This window comes from Antedon mediterranea, chromosome 3 (genome assembly GCF_964355755.1).
Source record: "Antedon mediterranea chromosome 3, ecAntMedi1.1, whole genome shotgun sequence".
Lineage (NCBI taxonomy): Eukaryota > Metazoa > Echinodermata > Crinoidea > Comatulida > Antedonidae > Antedon > Antedon mediterranea.
In genome coordinates, this window is record NC_092672.1 from 7042115 (window position 1) to 7065487 (window position 23373).

General features: G+C 33.6%; 3 protein-coding genes and 1 long non-coding RNA gene across 4 annotated transcripts in view; 3 read left to right on the forward strand and 1 right to left on the reverse strand.

Moving 5' to 3' along the window:
• Positions 1-7540, forward strand: part of LOC140044699 (uncharacterized) — a 30261-nt gene extending 22721 nt beyond the window's left edge. Inside the window, exons 18-28 of the mRNA XM_072089328.1 lie at positions 176-328; positions 929-1162; positions 1620-1728; positions 1978-2070; positions 2244-2315; positions 2983-3054; positions 3290-3361; positions 3541-3612; positions 4785-5845; positions 6205-6374; positions 6941-7540. Coding sequence (XP_071945429.1) covers positions 176-328; positions 929-1162; positions 1620-1728; positions 1978-2070; positions 2244-2315; positions 2983-3054; positions 3290-3361; positions 3541-3612; positions 4785-5845; positions 6205-6374; positions 6941-7135 — 2303 coding nt within the window. The 3' untranslated portion in view covers positions 7136-7540. The remainder of the gene's footprint in view (positions 1-175; positions 329-928; positions 1163-1619; positions 1729-1977; positions 2071-2243; positions 2316-2982; positions 3055-3289; positions 3362-3540; positions 3613-4784; positions 5846-6204; positions 6375-6940) is intronic.
• Positions 7541-9190: 1650 nt separating this feature from the next.
• Positions 9191-14710, forward strand: LOC140043965 (uncharacterized). Its single transcript, XM_072088450.1, has 9 exons — positions 9191-9308; positions 10031-10264; positions 11297-11315; positions 11418-11489; positions 11720-11791; positions 11984-12055; positions 12262-13322; positions 13639-13808; positions 14373-14710. Exons 1-9 carry the CDS (start codon positions 9191-9193, stop codon positions 14565-14567), a joined length of 2013 nt encoding a protein of 670 aa, XP_071944551.1. The 3' UTR covers positions 14568-14710.
• LOC140044714 (uncharacterized) lies at positions 10520-11137 on the forward strand. The gene is made up of 3 exons (XR_011844486.1): positions 10520-10576; positions 10789-10881; positions 11052-11137. It is a non-coding gene; the product is annotated as an uncharacterized lncRNA (long non-coding RNA).
• Positions 14711-16078: 1368 nt separating the features above from the next.
• LOC140043966 (uncharacterized) lies at positions 16079-16747 on the reverse strand. The gene has a single exon (XM_072088451.1). It carries the CDS (start codon positions 16745-16747, stop codon positions 16079-16081), a length of 669 nt encoding a protein of 222 aa, XP_071944552.1.
• Positions 16748-23373: the final 6626 nt, after the last annotated feature.

Sequence of the window (23373 nt, forward strand, 5' to 3'; positions counted from 1 at the left end):
ATATCTATTAAACTTTACGGCAGAAAATAATAAATAATTTTGAAAAGGGAGATTAAAAAGAAACCTTTTGGTGACGTAACGTTGTATTATATGTTATATTATATAAACAGCTTTGTTGGCAGACAAACTAAATACTAATAATTGGTTAACTCTTGTGTTGTCATTCCTATTATAGAATATACTGATACAAAATCGTTATGTAATCAAACAGAGATGGTATGCGAAAATGGCATTTGCATCGATCAGCGTCACCTGTGTCTATTAGACTACGATGTGTATTTAGACGTTATAACAGGTTGTCGAGATCGTAGTCACTTACAACATTGTGGTGAGTTGAGTTGTTTCATGTGTTGTGCAACGTTCTTGTATGTATTCAATATTATAATCATACAACGATCCTGTTTATTCAGGAACGATGGTACTTGGCAAAACGGTATAGTTTAACTTATTCATAATGCGTAATATAAAGGTCTCATTTGCTTTGTTTTTCGTGCATTTTTCTAGACTTGTCACAAGTTATGAAACGCCATATATGCCTTTTTAAAGTCAAAATGCCTGTAGACCCGAAGACTAGCATATGAATGTACTTTCACGTCAATTATTTGTTTATTATAAAAGTGTGGATTATTTAAAGTACGATTATTTTATTATTTATTATGATTACATGTCTTTACCCAGAGTAGCACAAACAGTTTAAACTGGTTTACATTTGGGTCCTGCATACAACTTTATACATTGTTACAAACTCAGCAGAGACTTATTTATTAAGATAGATAGATACATCAAACAATTTTGATTTGAAGACCCTTACAGAAGACTCGGTTCTCAAATCAACGGGCAAATTGTTCCATATATTGTTCCACTAACACAAGAACTCCCTTTTTTGCAAACGTTTCTAACGCTTTAAATCATACTTTGTGTCGTGTAGCTTCATTCGAGTGTCCAGCAAACACATACAAATGTCCGAGCTCGTACTGCATAACAATCAAAAGCCGATGTGATGGGCGAGATGATTGCGAAAATGGAGAAGATGAACAGTATTGTGAGGATTATAACTGTCCAGGATACTTCAAATGTCAAGATGCGTCAAATTGTATTTCTCAAGATCTTGTGTGTGATGGCATCAAAGACTGTCTTCGTGGGGATGATGAACTTTTTTGCGGTAAGATGTGATTCAAAATTCAAAAAATATTAATACTAAATAAATAGAGAATCAGTCATAAAATAAGTAACACAAAGTGTCATCCATGTGTTCTAGATTATTTGGATACGTTGATTTAGGAAAAAAAGAAACCGTAACTAATTGATCTATTTAAGATTTATACATTGTTGATAGGTGTATGATCCTGATCCTAATTTAACCCTCGGAGAAATATAATAGTCTCCTAAGAAGTTGTTACTACAGATTTAATTAGTACTATTTAATTTTGTCTTGCTATGATTTTATATATTTTTTCTAATAATACTTACATCTACCAAGAAGTAGAACGTAAATGTGCGTAAGTTCTACGTGTGTGATGTGAATTACACTTGTGTAATCTAATTGATTTACATTTCCCTTTCTTGCCTAAAATAATAAATTGTTTAAACTACTTTTTCATTGATAACGTCTGCCATAGATATACAGTGCCCTAACGGGTGTGTCTGCCAGGACCTTTCATACAACTGTCATGGAGTAGAATGGACAGCAGAAAAAGCTGCATTAATTTCGCCAGATGTACGATACTTGTAAGTATAATAATTTATATTTTTATATATGTATTGTTTATAAAAAGAAACATTGTTTCCTTGCACACATAAGTCCATGTATATATATGCACGCGCACACGACACACATACATATACAGTCCATACAAAATTTGTCGCAGCCAATCAGAAGATCAAAGGACTGTTAGAACTTGGTCCTATTGGCAAGACGAGCTCAACATCATGTTGTTAGATTGCCTTGATATTAAATAAGTTCTTTTTTGTTTTCAGAAATCTAAGCAATGTATCTATAGTTCCTTCAGAAGACACGGGTGCAGATCTGCTATTCTTAAATCCCAGTATTTTCAAATTTAATTTTGTTTTGTAAGTTAAATTAAATAAAAATACACACTAAGCTTGTTTAAATAATATGTATGTCTAGAGATAAAAAAACTATGAGTAGCTGCATTAGTACTTATACAGTATATTCAAGTATTTTGTTTACACTTGTAGATGTAGTATAACTATTGTGCTTTTTCATGCATTTTCTTTTATAGAGATATCTCTGGAAACAATATAAAGAAACTAACAGGTGAAATGTTTTATCAGTTAGACCATCTGACAACTCTGTAAGTCAACATCACAATTTAGTACCACATTTACACAGAGTTTTTAAAATTCCAATGGTCGTTGCATCGTCAATAGACGTAATAGGGGCCCGGTCACAACGCGGCACAATTCAACAAAATAAATGCACCCGATTCTGTGGCTGTTACTAGACTCTCTGTGGAAGACTGTCTACCAGATACCTATCTAACTGTATTAAGTACTTTTAATACAAGATATCTCTGACGTCAATAGGTTCCTATCTAGAGACAATGTATAACCTTATAAAAATGTATTCATCAAATGCACCGGAAACCAGAATAGCAGGTTTATCGTAAATAAAACGAAATTATTATACAAATAATGAATGTTTATGAGTGCAATGGTACAAATAATGGCACGAGGTGAATGATGAAAGGTTATATCAACGAGGCAAAGCCGAGTTGATATAACCTTTCATCATTCACCAAGTGCCATTATTTGTACCATTACACGAATACAAAACATTCATTATTTGTTTTATATAACATCTAGACGTTTTTTTTTCGTACACAAAAATGTTTCAAAAAGTACTATTTAACGATCGTTGAATAGTGCGTACTATTGCACGCCATGTGACCCACATTCGTCCAATCAAATGACAGGAATTTATATAGGTGTTATATAAAAACGTATATTTACCTATTCTAGATACATGCAAGGCAACAATATAGCATCATTCGAAGGTGATGTCTTTCAGGATTTAAAACAATTGAAATATCTGTAAGTAAACCATGTTAAACCTATATAGAGTAGGCTAGTTTTAGTTGTGTAGGTAAACGTTTGTGTTTATTTTTTCTAAAATTAATCTGAAGCTCATTAAACATGTTTAGTTAAATTTCTTTATACCGCTACAATAATAGTAGACTATATAATACTTTTACATAAAAAATACTATGGCAACAGCAGAAAATTGCCGTACATTTTGGAACTAATTGTTTATTTGTTTCATTAACAGTAATATCCATGGTAATGGATTGGAATCCATCGGCAGAGGAACATTTTTCGGATTATCAAAACTCGAGTATTTGTAAGTATAAAGTATTTTAGATGTACGTGATGGGTGACATTGTATGGGTTAATGGAGAGAACACCTTACAATTTAAATACAAAATAACAGAAAAAGATACAATTTAATTCCTAAGTAAAAGTGTATATGTATAACAGAATGGTTCTGTGGTAACATTATTTATGTGTGCTCTATTTTAGAAATATGTCTGGAAATAACATTGGTAACGTTGATAAATTGATATTCAAGGACTTGATGTCTCTTAAAACATTGTGAGTAATGTATATAATCTTGTACTTTGGAAAATGGAAGTTACAGTACAATAAATGTATGTCAATATTGTGTCAGAGTAGCCTAGATATAATATAGACTTGCCCCAAGTCTGTATTATCTTTTTTTTTTATTTATTTTTTTTTATTTCGACCGCGATTTTTGTCTGAAAATACAGACTTGTGAAACACGTATAGAAATCGATTTGCAGACCGCAAACATACGATAAGAATGACGTAGGTTATCATACCGTATTTGGCTATATGGGGCGGGCGGTATGTAAATATGGATTTCGAATCAACCAATGATCATTTTGTTTCAAAATGAAAGAGATCGAGTACGTAGGCCTACCAGTGCTTAATGTACGATCGAGACTGTTGAAATATAAAATAGTAATGCCAAGTTGTTTTGTTTATTAATTGTTTAGTCCTTGGCCTAGGCCTCTTTCGTAGGTCCTACTCAACTCGCACGTATGACCTGCCAATTAAAACGCCAAATGAAGTAGGCCTACATACCACCGGCACACAACAGGGCTACACCACCACACAGAACAGGACAGGGTCTGGGTGGGAATTAAATCAAAATTATCTCCGCGTAATAAATGATCCATTCAATGTTTGATTTGCGGAGAAGCTAGCCTATCATATATCAAGACGAGTTTTCATGTTTCAAAGATCCCATCAAATGTTTACCAGACTACTAGGCATATAAAATAATTTCTAGCCTTCAGAACTTTCATAAATGTACCCAAGTACACATTGTCTAAACGTAACATAGCGCATCCGCATCATCTTAGTTGTTGAGCTTTTGAAATTCTTAAATATGAATATTTAAACGGTGTTCGAGAGAGTAGCCAATCGCATGCAGCTGAAACTAGTCAACCGGATAATCGTATGCACCAAGAATTCTTGGTGTCAAACCACGTGACTTGTGCGTGTTTCCCCAGACGGAGTATCCAAAATCAAGTAGTATACGTATGAAACGCCATATGTGCCAAAATATTTATCTTTTAACTAATATTAAGACAAAACTCAGTCTGGAACCCAGACTACCTAGATATAGAGAGATGAAAGAGAAATACTCGTCTACAAAGTATATACAGTAGCTCTTGCTCTTATAGCGGTGTTGTGTCCATGTAGGAACCGAGCTTCATGAAGTAAATCTTTCATTTCAGAATATCTGATGATTATTCATTTTGCTGTTTGTTGGAAGATGTTGGTTTTAACGAAGTTGACTGTACGCCAGATGCAGACGTGTTTTCATCATGTGATAACCTTATGCAGAATGTGTACCTTAGAGCTTTCTTATGGTTATTTGGACTGAGTGCACTTCTAGGAAACAGTTTTGTAATCTTATGGCGATGGATAAATTGGCCTGCAAAGAAAAGTCCATCTTACACACAATCGTTTCTAATTACTAATCTTGCAGTTGCCGATATGCTTATGGGGTTGTATATGTTGATCATTGCCAGTGCCGATTCCTACTATCGGGAAGATTACGTCACACATGATAGCGAATGGAAGGCCAGTCGAATATGTACGCTTGCAGGAATCTTAGCCTTTCTATCCAGTGAATCGTCTGTGTACACTCTAACCGTCATTAGCTGCGACAGGTTTTTGCACATTGCATTTCCATTTCGCCGTTTTCATCTTACACAAGAAACAGTAAAATTTGCAGTAGCTGTCGGATGGTTTCTGACCCTCGTCGCGAGTATTCTGCCAGCATTACCAATCCCGTACTTTAACGATGAGTATTACGGTGTCACCAGCGTGTGTCTTGCATTGCCATTGACGTCGGAAAAAGTCAGAGGATGGGAATATACCACTGCGATTTTTATAGGTTTTAATTCGTTATGCTTCTTGCTAATTTTTGTTTGTTATTCAGGTGTGTTCATTTTAATAAAGATATCGAATAGTAAAGTAAATCAAGCAGGACACATGAATTCTGACAAGAATAAGCACATTGCAATTGCTATACGAATGGCTGTTATTGTCGCTACAGACTTCTGCTGCTGGGTACCCATCATAGTAATGGGTATTTTATCATTGACAACATCTGTTAACATACCGGCCACGGTATATGCTTGGGCTGCAGTCTTCATTTTGCCAATAAATTCAGCAATTAACCCATACTTATATACAATAGCATCTTTAAAGAAACTTCAAAGGCAACTAAAACCTTCTAAACATGTATCAGAAAGTATGCCATCTACGGAAAGAACAAATATGAAAATTGGTATGTAAAGAAAAATTATCTATTTCTTTATGTAATTAGGATGATAAATCGCGGTTACTGTTACTACAGAGAGAAAAAAAAAGTGTTTTTATTCTATATAAATAGTTTGATCTAAATTTAAACGAACATTTATTTTTAGTACGTTTTCTAGCCCTCTAAGTAATAATAATGGAAACTGTTTTCCAAGGGTCCCTACGTTAATTATTTTATAATTGATTGTTAAATTTTGTTATGTTTGTCACGGAAACTTACCGTCATCCATCACGTCACATTGTCTCTCTCCACCTAGTTACAGAAAGAACCACAAGCAATTATTATAGTCATGCTTTTAACTCATGTTTTTGTCATTGTTTACTCAGAAGGTGTAACCATCCCACGAAATCAAAAAGAGCAATCTACCGTTGAGAAAATCGAAGCTATGTTATCAACTGGAACAGATAGACATGGGAAAGAACTGGATGCAGACGTACGTAAACACCTTTCAATGGCGTTGAGATTTGCTAAGCAGCAACAGGCTGGAATTGTACAAGTAAGAACGTTTATTTATATTCTTATGTAAGTACACATCACAAAATAGAAACATTTCTGAATAAAATGACAATTCGGCGGGTAGGCCTGTCAATAGCTCGATCTCAATGGAGATTCAAATAAAATATGCAACAATATAAATCTGAGCTTTCTCTAAACGGTATAATCATTCGTCAGGGCAAAACTAATGAGTTTTGAGCAAGTTGCTTATCTTTTTACAATAACGAATCATACGTCACTTATAGATGTCTCGTCTATCAAGACGACACACTTTTTCAGCATTAAATGACAGTTCCAAAATAATATCGTCCGAACAATATCATTGTCTCTTTCATTAATTAATGTTAAAAATGTTTTCTTCTGAACAAATATGTTTGTACAATTTTTTGGTTGGATATGTCATTTTTAATTTACAATAGTACTTTACAAAAATGTTTTCATGTAGTAAATTAGGTTCAGTTATATTAGATAATGCAAGTCGTTCCTGTGTTGTATCTAAAGGAACAAATGATATGTCGTGTAAATGACAATAAAGATGTATGGATTGTTCTGTTTGGTTTCTTGCAGGTTGAGGTTGAGGATTGTGTGGAATCCGAAGAAAACACACCAGAAGAACCTGAAGACACTACAAAAAATCGATCTCAAGACGAAACACAAGAACGAAGCGTATACTGTATAGGAGTATCTAATCCTGCTTACGACAACGAATCATACGTCACTAGAAGTCTCGCCTATCAAGACGACACATTTTTTCAGCATTAAATGGCAGTTCCAAAATAATATCTTCCGAAAAATATTATGGTCATTTTAAATGTAATGTTTCTAGCTATTCTTCGGGTCAATAGACAACTTTGCCAAATAGCGAAAATGTCTAATAAACACACTTTGTAAATAAATCGTAAAAAATATAAATGTTGATTTTTTTTATTGTTTCTTTTGCTTATCTGGATAATGAAGTGTTTTTTAGTCGCGTGGAAGCGACTCTATAGTTCACTATGTCGGTCGGTCGGTCTGTCGGTCTGTCGGTCTGGTATCACTATGCGTTTTATCGCTTTCTGACCTTATCTTGATATCAGTTTAATCTAGCTAGGTCAATTTTTCACAGTATATTCCTTATGGCCAGGAATCGATGTGGTTATGTTTTCACGGTGCGCAATAAAAAATTACGTGGTCTACGCACGATTTAACGAAATCACGTTTGTAATCATATCTTCACAACCATGAATCACAATTAAATAAAATTTGGTACTCATAAATTTCAGGGCATAAATCCTCATATGGCAATAAAATTACGTGCGTAGCGCATGCAGTTTGGACAGTTTGGACACAAGATGGTCGCATACATACCATAATCACTGGCAGTAACGAGAAAGTTGTTTTATCCAGAACTTCCGATCTTAAACAATTACCTAAATGTAAAAGGTAATGTGTAAGAATTTTAAATGTCCTAAATCTGTATTGTATTTTATGTAGATAAGATGATTTTAGATTTTATTTGTAACGCATGTAATAAACCATTTAAACCAATTCAATTGTTAAACGAACATCGTACGGGAAGCCTTTTAGACAACGACGTAGACGACGCTGAATTACGTAACGACTCTATTGTTTATCCTGCTTTTGGCATACTATGCAAATTATGCGAGATTGATTGTACAAAGGGTTTTAAAATTGGTCATTTAAATGTCAGAAGTCTCTATAATAAGGTGGACCATGTTCGGAGTTTACTTTCGGAATGCCGTTTCCATGTTTTAGGAATTAGTGAAACCTGGCTAGATCAAAATATACATAATAGTGAACTTGCAATCCCAGGATACCTATTAGTTAGAACAGACAGAAATAGACACGGAGGTGGGGTGGCTATCTATGTAAACGAAAATGTTGATTTTGATGTCATTGACTTTGGTGAAAATACAATTGAATCGGTATGGATAAAAATTAAGCCGGTTAACACTAAACCGTTCGTTATAGGTAATGTTTATAGACCACCAAATTCGTGTACTGGATTTGTTGATATAATGCATGATCAAATATCTTTTATACTAGATAGTATAAGAGAGAGTTTTCCTGTGATAATGGACGCTGTTTACAATCTTCATTGCAATGTAACAGAATTAAAGACTGTTTAGATGGAACAGACGAACTAAAATGTGGTAGGCGGTTTTTCTTGGATAACATGGCATAACATTAGCACAACATTTTATTGTAAGGGGAGTTTACAGTTGGAGAGATTTTTTGGATCTTACAGTGTATTATGCCTCATGTAATGTATAGAACAACAAAAGACTGATAGGTTGTAGATACAAAATGGGAAGATCTTTAATGTATGGAAAATTAGAAGGTGAAGCCTAGAACGTGCCGCACTGCAACTGCAATTGTATTAAAATAATTTCGCTCGAGTAACAAAAGTGCTGTATATATCCATTTATTTTTTCCGGTGCAAGTGTCACTTAATACAGTTATCTTTACCAGGTGAATGCAGCTCAGGTTTTTTACGATGTAGTGATGGTAAATGTTTGCACCCAAAATTCAAATGTGATCGAATAAGAGATTGTCCAACAGGAATTGATGAGCCCATGGATGAGCCAAATAATTGCCGTAAGTAGTAGCAATCAAATAATCACTAACATTTCACATTTCATTGAGTTTAGACAGGTAGGCTATTTGAAGCAAGTTTTTCTTAAGTGAACATATAAATGATGACAGTGACGAAACTAGACTAGCTTTATCATTTGGAGGCAAGTTATCACTAATTCTTGTGTTGTCATTCCTATTATAGAATATACTGATACAAAATCGTTATGTAATAAAACAGAGATGGTATGCGCAAATGGCATTTGCATTGATCAGCGTCACCTGTGTCTATTCGACTACGATGTGTATTCAGACGACGTTATAACAGGTTGTCGAGATCGTAGTCACTTACAACATTGTGGTGAGTTGAGTTGTTTCATGTGTTGTGCAACGTTCGTATTTATTCAATAGTATAATCATACAACGATCCTGTTTATTCAGGAACGATGGTACTTGACAAAAATGTATAACATAAAGGTTTCAATTGCTTTGTTTATCGTGCATTTTCTACTTGTCACAAGTTATGACACGCCATATATGCCTTTTTAAAATATTAAGTCAAAACACCTGGACCCGAAGACTGGCATATGAAAGTACTTTTCGTGAATAAGTGCATTTTGTAGGATTGTAGATAATAAATAAATCATTTTGTTTGAAAAATCAAGTAAAGTAATTACTCACATTCTTTAGCTTTCGCCATCTTGGCGGAAGCAATGATGTGTATACGTGATCGAGAAATACAGCTCCTTCGTCGTGGTTGATTGCGTTATACCCCCCCCCCCCCCCTTCTTTCTGATTTGGATTGCTTTTACTTTGTAAATTATTTGTTTTATTTTTAAAGTGTGAATTATTTAAAGTACGATTGTTTTATTATTTATTACAAACAGTTTTCATTGGGGACCTACATGCAACATTATAGTAACTCGGCATTTATTTATTATATTTTGATTTGAAGACCCTTACAGAAGACTCGGTTCTCGGGCAAATTGTTCCATATATTGTTCCACTAACACAAGAACTTATGAGATAACTCTCCTTTTTTGCAAAAGTTTCTAACGCTTTAAATCAAACTTTATCGTGTAGCTTCATTCGAGTGTCCAGCAAACACATACAAATGTCCGAGCTCGTACTGCATAACAATCAAAAGCCGATGTGATGGGCGAGATGATTGCGAAAATGGAGAAGATGAACAGTATTGTGAGGATTATAACTGTCCAGGATACTTCAAATGTCAAGATGCGTCAAATTGTATTTCTCAAGGTCGTGTGTGTGACGGAATCAAAGACTGTCTTCGTGGGGATGATGAACTTTTTTGCGGTATGGTATGATGCCTAATCGATACACATTTACAAATATATGAATACTAAATAAATAGAGAATCATTCATAAAATAAATAACACAAAGTGTCATCCATGTGTTCTAGATTGTTTGGATACGTTGATTTAGGAAAAAATGAAACCGTAACGAATTGATCTTTAAAATTGTTCAAACTACTTTTCATTGATAAATTGTGTCATAGATGTACAGTGTCCTCACGGGTGTTTCTGCCAGGACCTTTCATACAACTGTCATGGAGTAGAATGGACAGCGGAAAAAGCTGCCTTAATTTCGCCAGATGTACGATACTTGTAAGTAAAATAATTTATATTTTTATATATGTATTGTTTATAAAAAGGTAACTAAACATTGTTTCCTTGCAAACAATTCCATACACAATTTGTCGCAGCCAATCATAAGATCAAAGGACTGTTAAAACTTGGTCCTATATTGGCAAGGCTAGCTCAACATCATGTTGTTAAATTACCTTGATATTAAATAAGTTCTTTTTTTTTATTTTCAGAAATCTAAGCAATGTATCTATAGTTCCTTCAGAAGACACAGGTGAAGATCTGCTATTCTTAAATCCCAGTATTTTCAAATTAAATTTTGTTTTGTAAGTTATATTAAATAAAAATAATGTTTAAATAATATTTATGTATAGAGATGAATAACTATACGGCAGTAGTAGAGTATATTCAAGTATTTTGTTTACACTTGTAGATGTAGTATAACTATTGTGCTTTTTTTAAACATTACTTAATAATGAGCATTTCCTTTTTACAGAGATATCTCTGGAAACAATATCAAGAAACTAACAGGTGAAATGTTTTATCAGTTAGACCATCTGACCACTCTGTAAGTCATCATCACAATTTAGTAAACAGTTTTTAAAAATGGTTTTTGCATTTGGACTTTTGTCAATAGACGTAATACAGGCCGACATAACACCACAGCAATTCAACAAAGTAAATACTATTAACAAAAATATAAACTTAACTTTTAATACATGATATCTCTGACGTCATTAGGTTCCTATCTAGAGATCATGTATAACGTTATAATATGTATTCATCAAATGCACCAGAAAGCAGAATAGCAGGTTTATCGTAAATAGTAACGAAATTATAAACTTATATTTACCTATTCTAGATACATGCAAGGCAACGATATATCATCATTAGAAGGCGATGTTTTCCAGGATTTAAAACAATTGAAATATCTGTAAGTAAACAATGTTAAACTTATATAGAGTAGACTAGTTGTAGTTTTTGGTAAACCTTTGAGTTTATGTTTTTCTAAACCTAATCTGAAGCTCATTAAACATGTTTAGTTAAATTTCTTTATACCACTACAATTATAGTAGACTATATATATAATACTTTTGCATAAAAAAAACATAAAAAACATACATCAACATTTCGGAACTAATTGTTTATTTGTTTCATTAACAGTAATATTCATGGCAATGGATTGAAATCCATCGGCAAAGGAACATTTTTCGGATTATCAAAACTCCAGTATTTGTAAGTATAAAGTATTTTAAAGATGTACGTGAAATGTATTGGTTAATGGAGAAAACACCTTACAATTTAAATACAAAATAGCAAAAAAATATACACAACAATTAAATTCCTAAGTAAAAGTTTCAGATAGTTATTTATCGTGTATATACATATAACAGAATGGTAACATTATTTATTTGTGCTCTATTTTAGAAATATGTCTGGAAATAACATTGGTAACGTTGATAAATTGATATTCAAGGACTTGATGTCTCTTAAAACATTGTGAGTAATGCATATATAATCTTGTACTTTGGAAAATGGAAGTTACAGTACAATAAATGTATGTCAATATTGTGTCAGAGTACCCTAGATATAGAGAGATGAAAGAGAAATACTCTTCTACAAAGTATATACAGTAGCTCTTGCTCTTATAGCGGTGTTGTGTCCAAGTAGGAACCGAGCTTCATGAAGTAGTTTTTTCATTTCAGAATATCTGATGATTATTCATTTTGCTGTTTGTTGGAAGATGTTGGTTTTAACGACGTTGACTGTACGCCAGATGCAGACGTGTTTTCATCATGTGACAATCTTATGCAGAATGTGTACCTTAGAGCTTTCTTATGGTTGTTTGGACTGAGTGCACTTCTTGGAAACAGTTTTGTAATCTTATGGCGATGGATAAATTGGCCTGCAAAGAAAAGTCCATCTTACACACAATCGTTTTTAATTACTAATCTTGCAGTTGCCGATATGCTTATGGGGTTATATATGTTGATCATTGCCAGTGCCGATTCCTACTATCGGGAAGATTACGTCACACATGATAGCGAATGGAAGGCCAGTCGAATATGTACGCTTGCAGGAATCTTAGCCTTTCTATCCAGTGAATCGTCTGTGTACACTCTAACCGTCATTAGCTGCGACAGGTTTTTGCACATTGCATTTCCATTTCGCCGTTTCCATCTTACACAAGAAACAGTAAAATTTGCAGTAGCTGTCGGATGGTTTCTGACCCTCGTCGCGAGTATTCTGCCAGCATTACCAATCCCGTACTTTAACGATGAGTATTACGGTGTCACCAGCGTGTGTCTTGCATTGCCATTGACGTCGGAAAAAGTGAGAGGTTGGGAATATACCACTGCGATTTTTATTGGTTTTAATTCGTTATGCTTCTTGCTAATTTTTGTTTGTTATTCAGGTGTGTTCATTTTAATAAAGATATCGAGTAGTAAAGTAAATCAAGCAGGACACATGAATTCTGACAAGAATAAGCACATTGCAATTGCTATACGAATGGCTGTTATTGTCGCTACAGACTTCTGCTGCTGGGTACCAATCATAGTAATGGGTATTTTATCACTGACAACATCTGTTAACATACCGGCCACGGTATATGCTTGGGCTGCAGTCTTCATTTTGCCAATAAATTCAGCAATTAACCCATACTTATATACAATAGCATCTCTAAAGAAACTTCAAAGGCAACTAAAACCTTCTAAACATGTATCGGAAAGTATGCCATCTACGGAGAGAACAAATGTGAAAATTGGTATGTAAAGAAAAATTATCTATTTCTTTATGTAATTAGGATGATAAATCTGTGACTGTGTCTGTGACTACAGAGATTATAAAGTAGGGTAGCCCTCTCAGTAATAATAATAAACCCTGTTTTTCCGAGGAGCCCTACGATACTTATTTTATAATTGATTGTTAAAATTGTTGTCCAAGGAATTGTTATGTATGTCCCAGAAAAGTAATGTCATCCGTCACGACGTCACATTGTCTCTCAGCCTAGTTACAGAAACAACAACAAGCAATTATTATAGTCATGCTTTTAACTCATGTTTTTGTCATTGTTTACTCAGAAGGTGTAACCATCCCACGAAATCGAAAAGAGCAATCTACAGTTGAGAAAATCGAAGCTATGTTATCAACTGGAACAGATAGACATGGGAAAGAACTGGATGCAGACGTACGTAAACACCTTTCAATGGCGTTGAGATTTGCTAAGCAGCAACAGGCTGGAATTGTACAAGTAAGGACGTTTATTTATATTCTTACGTAAGTACACATAAAAAAAAAGAAACATTTCTGAATAAAATGACAATTCGGCGGGTAGGCCTGTCAGTAGCTCGATCTCAATGGAGATTCAAATAAAATATGCAACAATATAAATCTGAGCTTTCGCTAAACGGTAAAATCATTCGTCAGGGCAAAACTAATGTGTTTTGAGCAAGTTGCTTATCTTTTTACAATAACGAATCATACGTCACTTATAGATGTCTCGTCTATCAAGACGACACACTTTTTCAGCATTAAATGACAGTTCCAAAATAATATCGTCCGAACAATATCATTGTCTCTTTCATTAATTAATTTTAAAAATGTTTTCTTCTGAACAAATATGTTTGTACAATTTTTTGGTTGGATATGTCATTTTTAATTTACAAATACTTTATAAAAATGTTTTCATGTAGTAAATTAAGTTCAGTTATATTAGATAATGCAAGTCGTTCCTCTGTTGTATCTAAAGGAACAAATGATATGTCGTATAAATGACAATAAAGATGTATTTATTGTTCTGTTTGGTTTCTTGCAGGTTGAGGTTGAGGATTGTGTGGAATTCGAAGAAAGCACACAAGAAGAATCTGAAGACACTACACAAAATCAATCTCAAGACGAAACACAAGAACGAAGCGTATACTGTATAGGGGTATCTAATCCTGCTTACGATAACGAATCATACGTCACTAGAAGTCTCGCCTATCAAGACGACACATTTTTTCAGCATTAAATGGCAGTTCCAAAATAATATCTTCCTAACAATATTATGGTTTCTTTCATTAATTATTTTTAAATGTAATGTTTCTAGCTATTCTTCGGGTCAATAGACAACTTTGCCAAATAGCGAAAATGTCTAGTAAACATACTTTGGAAATAAATGGTAAAAAATATAAATGTTGATTTTTTTTATTGTTTCTTTTGCTTATCTGGATAATGAAGTGTTTTTTCAAAATACCAGGCTAAACATTTTGGCAAATTTAAGCCTAAAACAGGTCAAATAAGCAATTGAAGTGACGGTAGCTATCGTTTGTATATGAACTACAGTAAAAACTCATGACGTAAATGTTGCGATGCACCTGTGACGTCGTAGCAATTTACGGTTGTACGGCGAGCTCGTGTAGCGATATCCTTAATCTCGCGATTTTTCTGAAATCATATATATAGTTCTCGTCACGTTGTCCTTTAAATAGTAGGGCCTGTAGATGGAGTCAGATTTCCACTTTAAACATCTATTTTACTTTGATGGACCGTTATGTTACATAGCGTCTGTCTATTCTCTATTTTTTGTAATCAGTGTAGGCCTATTTATAATACAAAAGACAATATGACGAATGCCATACTCTAGAAAAGTAACGCATATTGGGGTACAGCCTTTTTTTAATGATGTCAAACGAAAGGACGGTCGTAGAAATGATTGACAATATCATACGATCCCAAAAACGGCGGTGTTAACGTTGAAATCTTAGAGCATCTTTCATGGGTCTAGCTAAGAAGTATAATACTTACATTTCAGGTAGTTGAGTGTGATTTCAATCGAACATCCTACGAAAAAAAACATAATTTTTGCTGATTTTGGTCATGGTCATAATTAAGATTTATCGCAAATAGTTTGCGCGAAGCATGGTGGGAAGGATTTGAGAACAAACGTCCCGACATCTACGTACGTGATTTGTTGCTTGTATGTATACGTAGTGACGTTTGCTCCCAAACCCTTCTCACCGTGAATTGTGCAATGACGTTCCTCGCGAAATCAGGCTATTTGCGATAAACCTTTTTGGCCTGAAGAAGAAGGATTGTGAATCATATGTTTTTCAGGTATTTTCGCCTAACTTTGTTAATGTAATAATTAGGCTAATCTGTGTATTTTGTGAATTATTTCTGGTTTTTTTTAAAATTAGATTGACGTTGGAAATCGTTTACAGCCTAACATAGTAACGACTACGGAAGCCCGTTTGGGCCACAAGTTAACTATATTTTTAAAGCTGTTATCTGGCGGCCGCCACTTAATTATCTTATTGTGTCGCTTCTAGATATAGTTAACTTGTGGCCCGAACGGGCTTCCGTAAACGACAACAACCAAGTTATAAATATTGTAAATGTAATTAGTCGATGGTGCTTTATTTTTCGCATATTGTCTTCAGAATCTTCAGAATGATGACTGGACATCGCTGATTTCAGCACTATAATCCAGTGTGTTAGCAGCTTACGGTACGCCACGTGTGCTCAGTTTTATTTATTTATCTATAAACTTTTTATGAATTTATCAAGGGCTTGCTCAAATGCGGCTTTTTGAGACAGCGCGGTTTCGGTCGGGAGGCTGTTCCAGTCATTTAATGTTCTGGGCAGAAAACTGTATTTGTAGCATTGTGTACGACAGAAGATCGGCGTATATTTATGCAAGTTCGTATTTCGTTGTTGACGTGATGGTTTCTTAACATATGATGGGATGTCAATGGCTATTTCCTCGTTAATAGCTCGTTTTAGTAACATTAATCTTTTCTTTTTCCTACGTTGTTGAAGAGTTGGCCAGTGTAGTGTGTGTAGCATGGATGTGACACTTGATGTTCTTCTGTAATCGGATGTTGCAAATCTTGCAGCTCTTCGTTGTACCATTTCAAGCTTGTTTATAAGTTGTGATTGATGGGGATCCCATACTGTAGCTGCATATTCAAGTTTTGGACGAACTAGTGATTGATAGGTAGTTGCCTTAATACGAGAGTCGCATCGAGAGAAGTTTCTCCTTAGGAAGCCTAGAATCTTATTGGAATCGTTTATAACTTGGTTTATGTGTGGTTCCCATGATAGATCATTTGTTATTAAGACTCCAAGGTATTTGCTGCTCTTGACAGTGGTTAGAATCTCTCCTTTCATCTTGTATTCAAGTGTAAGTGGATTTTTACTCCTCGTCATGTTCATTGTATAGCATTTTGATGGATATTGTTTAATGTCGACGACGAAGATAGATTAAACGAGTTATGGTACTATTTGTAGATTGAATGAATGGTTAATGTATAATTATTGTTGTTATTGTTAAACACTAATCGAATTGGTTTTTTTTTAATGTGACAATCATTTACGTAGGCGTAAAAGTGTATTATAGATACATAACTTGTATTTTTAAGGGAGGAGTTAGTTCAATTGTTATATTACGTACAGCCTGCAGCATTATTGTCTGCAGACGTAAAGATCGCTTCGATTCTTATGCAGTTGTTTCATTACGTGCAGCCTGCGGCATTGTCTGCTTACGTGAAGATCTTTCCGATTCTTATGCATACTTATTATTGTCTATATATAACACGCTTACAATGGTACAAAACAAATATGTTTATTAGTTTAATTATTCAATCCTTTAGAAACAATATTGTTGCTCTATATAAATAGTAGACAGTGACACTGAATTTTGTAATAAACCGACACCGATTGTTTTGTAGCCGCACCATACACTAGAAAGCGTGTATAATATAATTATCCTAGTTGTATTTACCCAGCTTCTGGGAATATATTATAACTACTGCACGGTAAAGTACCGTACATTTCATGAATTATCGTATGTTAAGCTGAGGTGGTCGCGATGAACAAATTTGACTACGTCGTATGTTTTCAATTATTTCGTGGAATGTTTTGTGGCATAACATACATCGACGCTTACATGTTTTTCCGTGAATACATAAGTAATTCAAATATCTGTACAATGCCGGTACAATAGAGAATAAAGTTGGAATTTCCATGTTCATTGTGTTGCTGTGTTGTGACTCAAATAAAATCCGGGCCTAGAACCAGCAGAAAACAAGAAGAAAAGTAATATATGCCACGCGTAATGTTATTTGATTTATATTGGCTTAACTGTCAATTGAAATAGACTAAGCAAGATTTCTCTGGTTGGTAACGTTGCTACCAAGGTAAGCGTTTTCGATTGTTAACCCCGAGACCGAGTTTGCTTTAACCGACTAAACCTGTTCCACGATAAAAGCCTCATCGTCAAAAATCTCATATTCCAAATTAATTTTTTAGTTTTTGACTCATTTAAAAAAAAACCACTTTGTGTTTTGTATGTAACATTAATGTTGATGGAAGGTACAAAGAGGAACAATTTATATTTATATACAACAATACATTCTTTATCCACTCAACAACGAAATATTTTGTTCATGTTTTATATAGGCCTATAAATAATATACCACTAATACATTTAATACTTTGTTAAAACTGTCACTGTCATAGTCGATTGAAATAGTAAAGTACATGTGACGATACACCACTGCGACGTTTATATTTTTTGTAATTATTAATTAATACAAACGTTGAGAAGCAATTGTCATTAATATAGTTTATTTGTATACTATGTGTTTATAATCTAACAGTAGGGCCTCCCACACCCACAGTAAAACAGTTTAGTAGTATATGTTTATATTATATCTAATAGTAGGCCTACCAAACACTCACCTCACAGTAAGAAATTTGCGATTCAAATGGAGACCAAAAGATTTAATAATAAGTCTTTGTCTATGTAGAGCATCTTGTGTACATGTTTGTCTTATATGTTCTAGTGCAGTATATGGAGAGCCATCTCGATAGTGCTTTGCACTCATGGCAATCCTCAGGGTGCTGCACCGATTTGTTGTCATGTATTGTTGTGCCTGAAAATTGAATAAAATAAAATAAATAAAAATAAAAAAGTGGTTAATATGTATTTACAGTATTGTATAGTATTGCAATACTATATCTTAAGGTTTTATGTTTATTCTGTAGGGGCCCATACATTTACCTACTTGTGTTAAACCATGGAAAGATACCTCCATGGTTAAATAATTAGGAATGTTCCATTCATCGCAAATCAATACAGTCGTGTATTAAATCAATCAAAATAGTATTATTTAAAGAAAATCGGCCTGTTTTTAACATTATGATGCTGTATTCAATCGATTTTCAGCCATTAAAAACAATTATCGTATGAGGAGATAGGGAAATGCGAAGCATCCTCCTATTATTGTGTGCGGGTATTTTCAAGATTGACATCCATTAGACAGTGTATACCACAATCGGTTTGGGGCGAATCGTTAAAACTAAATTCGTTTCAATTGTCAATAACTAATTATCGAACTTAATTTAATTAGTAAACAGGGTTACATCATGTGGTTAAAAACAGTATCGAGATTCTAACCAACTTTATATACCATCGAGTAAACATTCTAGAAATAACGCGCGATTTACCGAATTTTGACCTTACGTAAATTTATATATAGCTTATTATTATTTAATAAATTAATATTCATATATTCTATTTTCAGGATAGTTGTTTCATTCAAAATAAACAGGATACAAAAAATAAACAATACAACCTATGACTTATATGGTTATTCAATTCAATTCAATTCAATTTGCATATTAGGCCTATAATAGGTTTGTAACGTCTAAAGCTCTGTCTACACTATCAAAAAAAGTTTAATAAAAAGTCCATGTCCGTATATGGGCACATCACATTTTTTTGTCATATAAAGTCTTATAGTGTAGACAAAGCATAATGTGTGTGTATTGATGTAAATTTACAAAACTAGATGGTACGCTCGCATCGCTCGAGTACAATCTAGGTTGTGCCCACAGATGGTTCTCGAATACACATAGTAAATTCAGCGTAAAAAAACTGTATGTAACACAGGACTATAAATACATGTTTACAGGAACGAATAAAAGGTGATTCGTATGTAGTCAACTAAAATTAGCACTCTGGGAATTACTTCCGAAGAGAAACTTGTCACAAAATGAGTAAAATTTCGAACCTGTGTTTTGTAAAGGATGGGGATTGGTGCTTTTATCCTCTCAGTAACGAAATATTATGATGATGATGATGATGACAATTTAACAAGCATTTTGATAATTGTTACTGTATTTTATCACTTCTTGATATTGATTGTGTTATGTTTTTCATATTCAGGGAGAATTTATTTTATTAGGCCTATACCTGTTACCATTCGTTAAAAAATTAAACACCTCCCTTGAAAAAACCATGAAAATACAAATAATGTATATATCGTTTTTGAACATAATACCGCTCGCGTATCACATAATGGTGTGCGAAATGCCATGAAACCTGATATGGATATTGATTGAACGTCAAATATCTGTTGATGAGGGGTTTTCATTATTATTTGCTGAGCCTAGTGGAACAGCGATGTACTTGTTTTCATTTGTGTGTTAAACTAATGGATCTGCCGGGTGAATGTAAATGGCATATTTCAATCATTGTTTAATTCAAAGCCTAAGTTAACTAATATAATACCCAGGATGTGCTAAGCCAACCGTGGAATATTTTTTACATTTTTTATTGCCTTTCCTCGATTAAACACAATTTCTACCACACACTATTCAAAAAATGTATTATTACTAAACACTGTAATAAATCGAGAAGCAAATAAAAGAATAGATAGAGTTAAATCGACTAAATTCCTTGGAGTACATATTGATGAATTTCTCACATATAAGAACCACATCAATGTTACAGCTAGGAAAATATCTCGATATGTAGGCATACTATATAAAGTAAGACATTTTTTACCAACCTATGCTCTCTGGACAATATACAAATCACTCATTGAACCAGTATTAAATTATTGCAACATAATATGGTGTAGCACATTTCCAAGTTATTTAGATGAGTTATTTAAACTCCAGAAAAGGGCATTACGAGCTATAACATGGTCAAAGTTTAATGATTCAATGACTGAATGTTTCTATAAATTTAAACTTCTTAAAATTACGGATATCAATAAGTACCAAATTGGGCTTTTCATGTATAATGTTACTACTAATCAGGACGTGCGTTTTTCATCGCTCTTTATTAAAAATGGTTCTTACCATAATTATAATACAAGATCTAAAGACAAAATGAGACTCAGAAAACGTAATCGTACTTCTACTAGTTTTACTGTGTCATGTGTGGGACCCAAATTGTGGAATGACTTGAATTACGAACTACAAAGTACCAAATCAATATATATATTTAAATCATTGTTTAAAGACCATTTATTATCATTTTACAAATAATTTTAAAAATTATACTTGTTGCAGGATTTAGCTTTTTTATTATTTATGTTTTAGTTTTTTAGGCTAGTTAGGGACATAGGGGGACACAACTAATCAAGCTCTTTTGAGTTTTTATGTGTTTCCTTTTCACCTTTTTTATGTTCTCATATATTGTTGTTGTATATTTTCATGATAGAGGATGAATAAAGAATATTTGAATTTGAATTTGATATAATCATCTAATCCTTAACTACATGAGCATGCGTGAGTTTCCGACTTACGTGTGTTCAGTACCTTTGCATAAAAGAAATTCTCCATGGTATAACAATTCTTCGATACATTTCATAATAATACCTGTTTCAAAAAGAAAATAGTCAATGCTAAGCCTCATTATTCATCACAACCACTAGCCCATGCAATAACCTTAAATAAACATACAGTATTGTTTACAAAGGAAACTGGTATTTTGTTTTTGTATATTATAGTTCAGGAGACGTGCATCGTCATTGGATATTGAAATACTACTTTCGTTTCAAAATCTTAGTGGTCTTTCAAAGAATATTTATTGTATTTTTATACTTTTATTTTCGAATGGAATATGTAGGCCTAGTACGCCACTAACTCGAGGAAGTAACTGCAGGTAATTATCTTTCATTTCAATATTCCCCCTTATTTTCTTTCTACAAAAAAATGTTTCCAAAAATGTTGCTTAGTTTTTTTGAAGTCTTGGAAAGCAGTAGAACACCTGTAGATTGAGGAGAAACTTACAGCATGTAGCATTGGTACAAAGTCAGTGCCGTGGTACTCCAGATAATAATCCTATGGAGAGAGGTGCTGTGTGTGTGGTTTGAGGATTTGCCTTTCCCTCTTTTCAAACTAGATTTCAGCAGTAAAAATGCATGACTCCTCATGACAAACCAACCATGTAAAACCCTACGGGCTTGGACTTAACAATCAGATTATTATAGGTGGGTCATGGTTTGAGGGAGGGTATTTTTTTTTTAATTCAAATTGGCTTTAAAACATTTCAGGCACACGTGCACATGTTATGAATGTTGAAAGTAACTAAAACAGTCGCGCTTTTCAATCGTGAAACACGTCACGTTTGTGTTCACCTCATTTCGAAAGAAACCCCCTTAAATAAAAATTACCAAATTGTTAATAAACATTCGGTCTAAACATGATGCAAAAAAATAAGTAAGTAAGCCGTAATCACATTTCTTAATAAATTGCAGCAATGAATCCCAAAAGCAGACCATATTAACTGCGGAAATTTAACTGTATTTTACGTCGTTATTATAATATGCTGAATAACCATGGGTAAAAAGCATGTACAGTACATTATATAAGCATGTATGATGTTTAACAATGTAGGCCTATACACAATCTCACATAATATCTTCCCTTCTATTGTCCCATAGGCATAACTCATATTGTAGGCCTACAAGATAAGTCTATTAAATCCAAAAGTATGCACATACAATTTATACTCCATTATGAGTCACTCGATAATTACTTAATGAAATATTTACCGCGAAACCTATTACAATAGTGTTCAATATTTCTTTATTAGGAAGATATCATGGACGATTTAAAAACGAAATGTAGGGTTTCATCGGCGGTAAAGTTAGTTCCGGGTTCACGGTGAGTCATCACCTTGCAACTTCACGTGTTCAACTAAGTTGGCCGTTGGTGGCGATAGCCATTATAGTTGTTTGTTTATTTTCGGACCGCGTTTGAAAGTACATTAGTTAGCAAAATAAAAATTATACTGCAAATTAATAAAGATCAAATTAAATATATTCATAAAGCATCGGACTATATTGTGGAGAATAATATAAAAAATACAAAAACAAATTAAATCGGGAGAACTGATGATAAGACTTTTTGTTTGAAATCGAGTGAAACCCACTGTTGAGTAAGCTGGCAGGACTGTAGGCCTATAACTATGCGCTACCTGTGTCCCGTTAGGACCCTCTGAAACGTCTCCCTTCTTAGGACAAATCGCCCCACTGTGTCGCTGAAGTTAGTTTCAAAAGATGTTTAAACTAAATAATGTATTAATTATACTAAGTGGATGGTATTTATTTGAATAAACTATACGTTAAATTGTTATTAATCTAAGACACTGTGAAACATTGCAACATCAAGCATTTCAATAATGGTAACCGACCGAAAACGTCCAAGCCAAGACTTCCTTCTAAAACCTTTTTACCCGAGTCATTATCTCCACCCAGAAAATTACTATTTTTCATACATTTCAACTATTATTTAAAAATATCATCCCTTATACTTCATATTTTTTTGAAATTTTTTTCAATGAGTACGATTTTCTTGAAAATCACGCCTTTTTGCATTTTGGGGGGATACCTTGTAATTTCCTATTCTTTTACATGCAAAAGGGGGGTATATTTGAATAATCCTAAAAAATTCATTTCTTCACCAAAAAAAAAATGTAAAATGTAAATTTATGTAATTTTTCCAGATCTTTCTATTTCTGGTATTTTTATCACGTA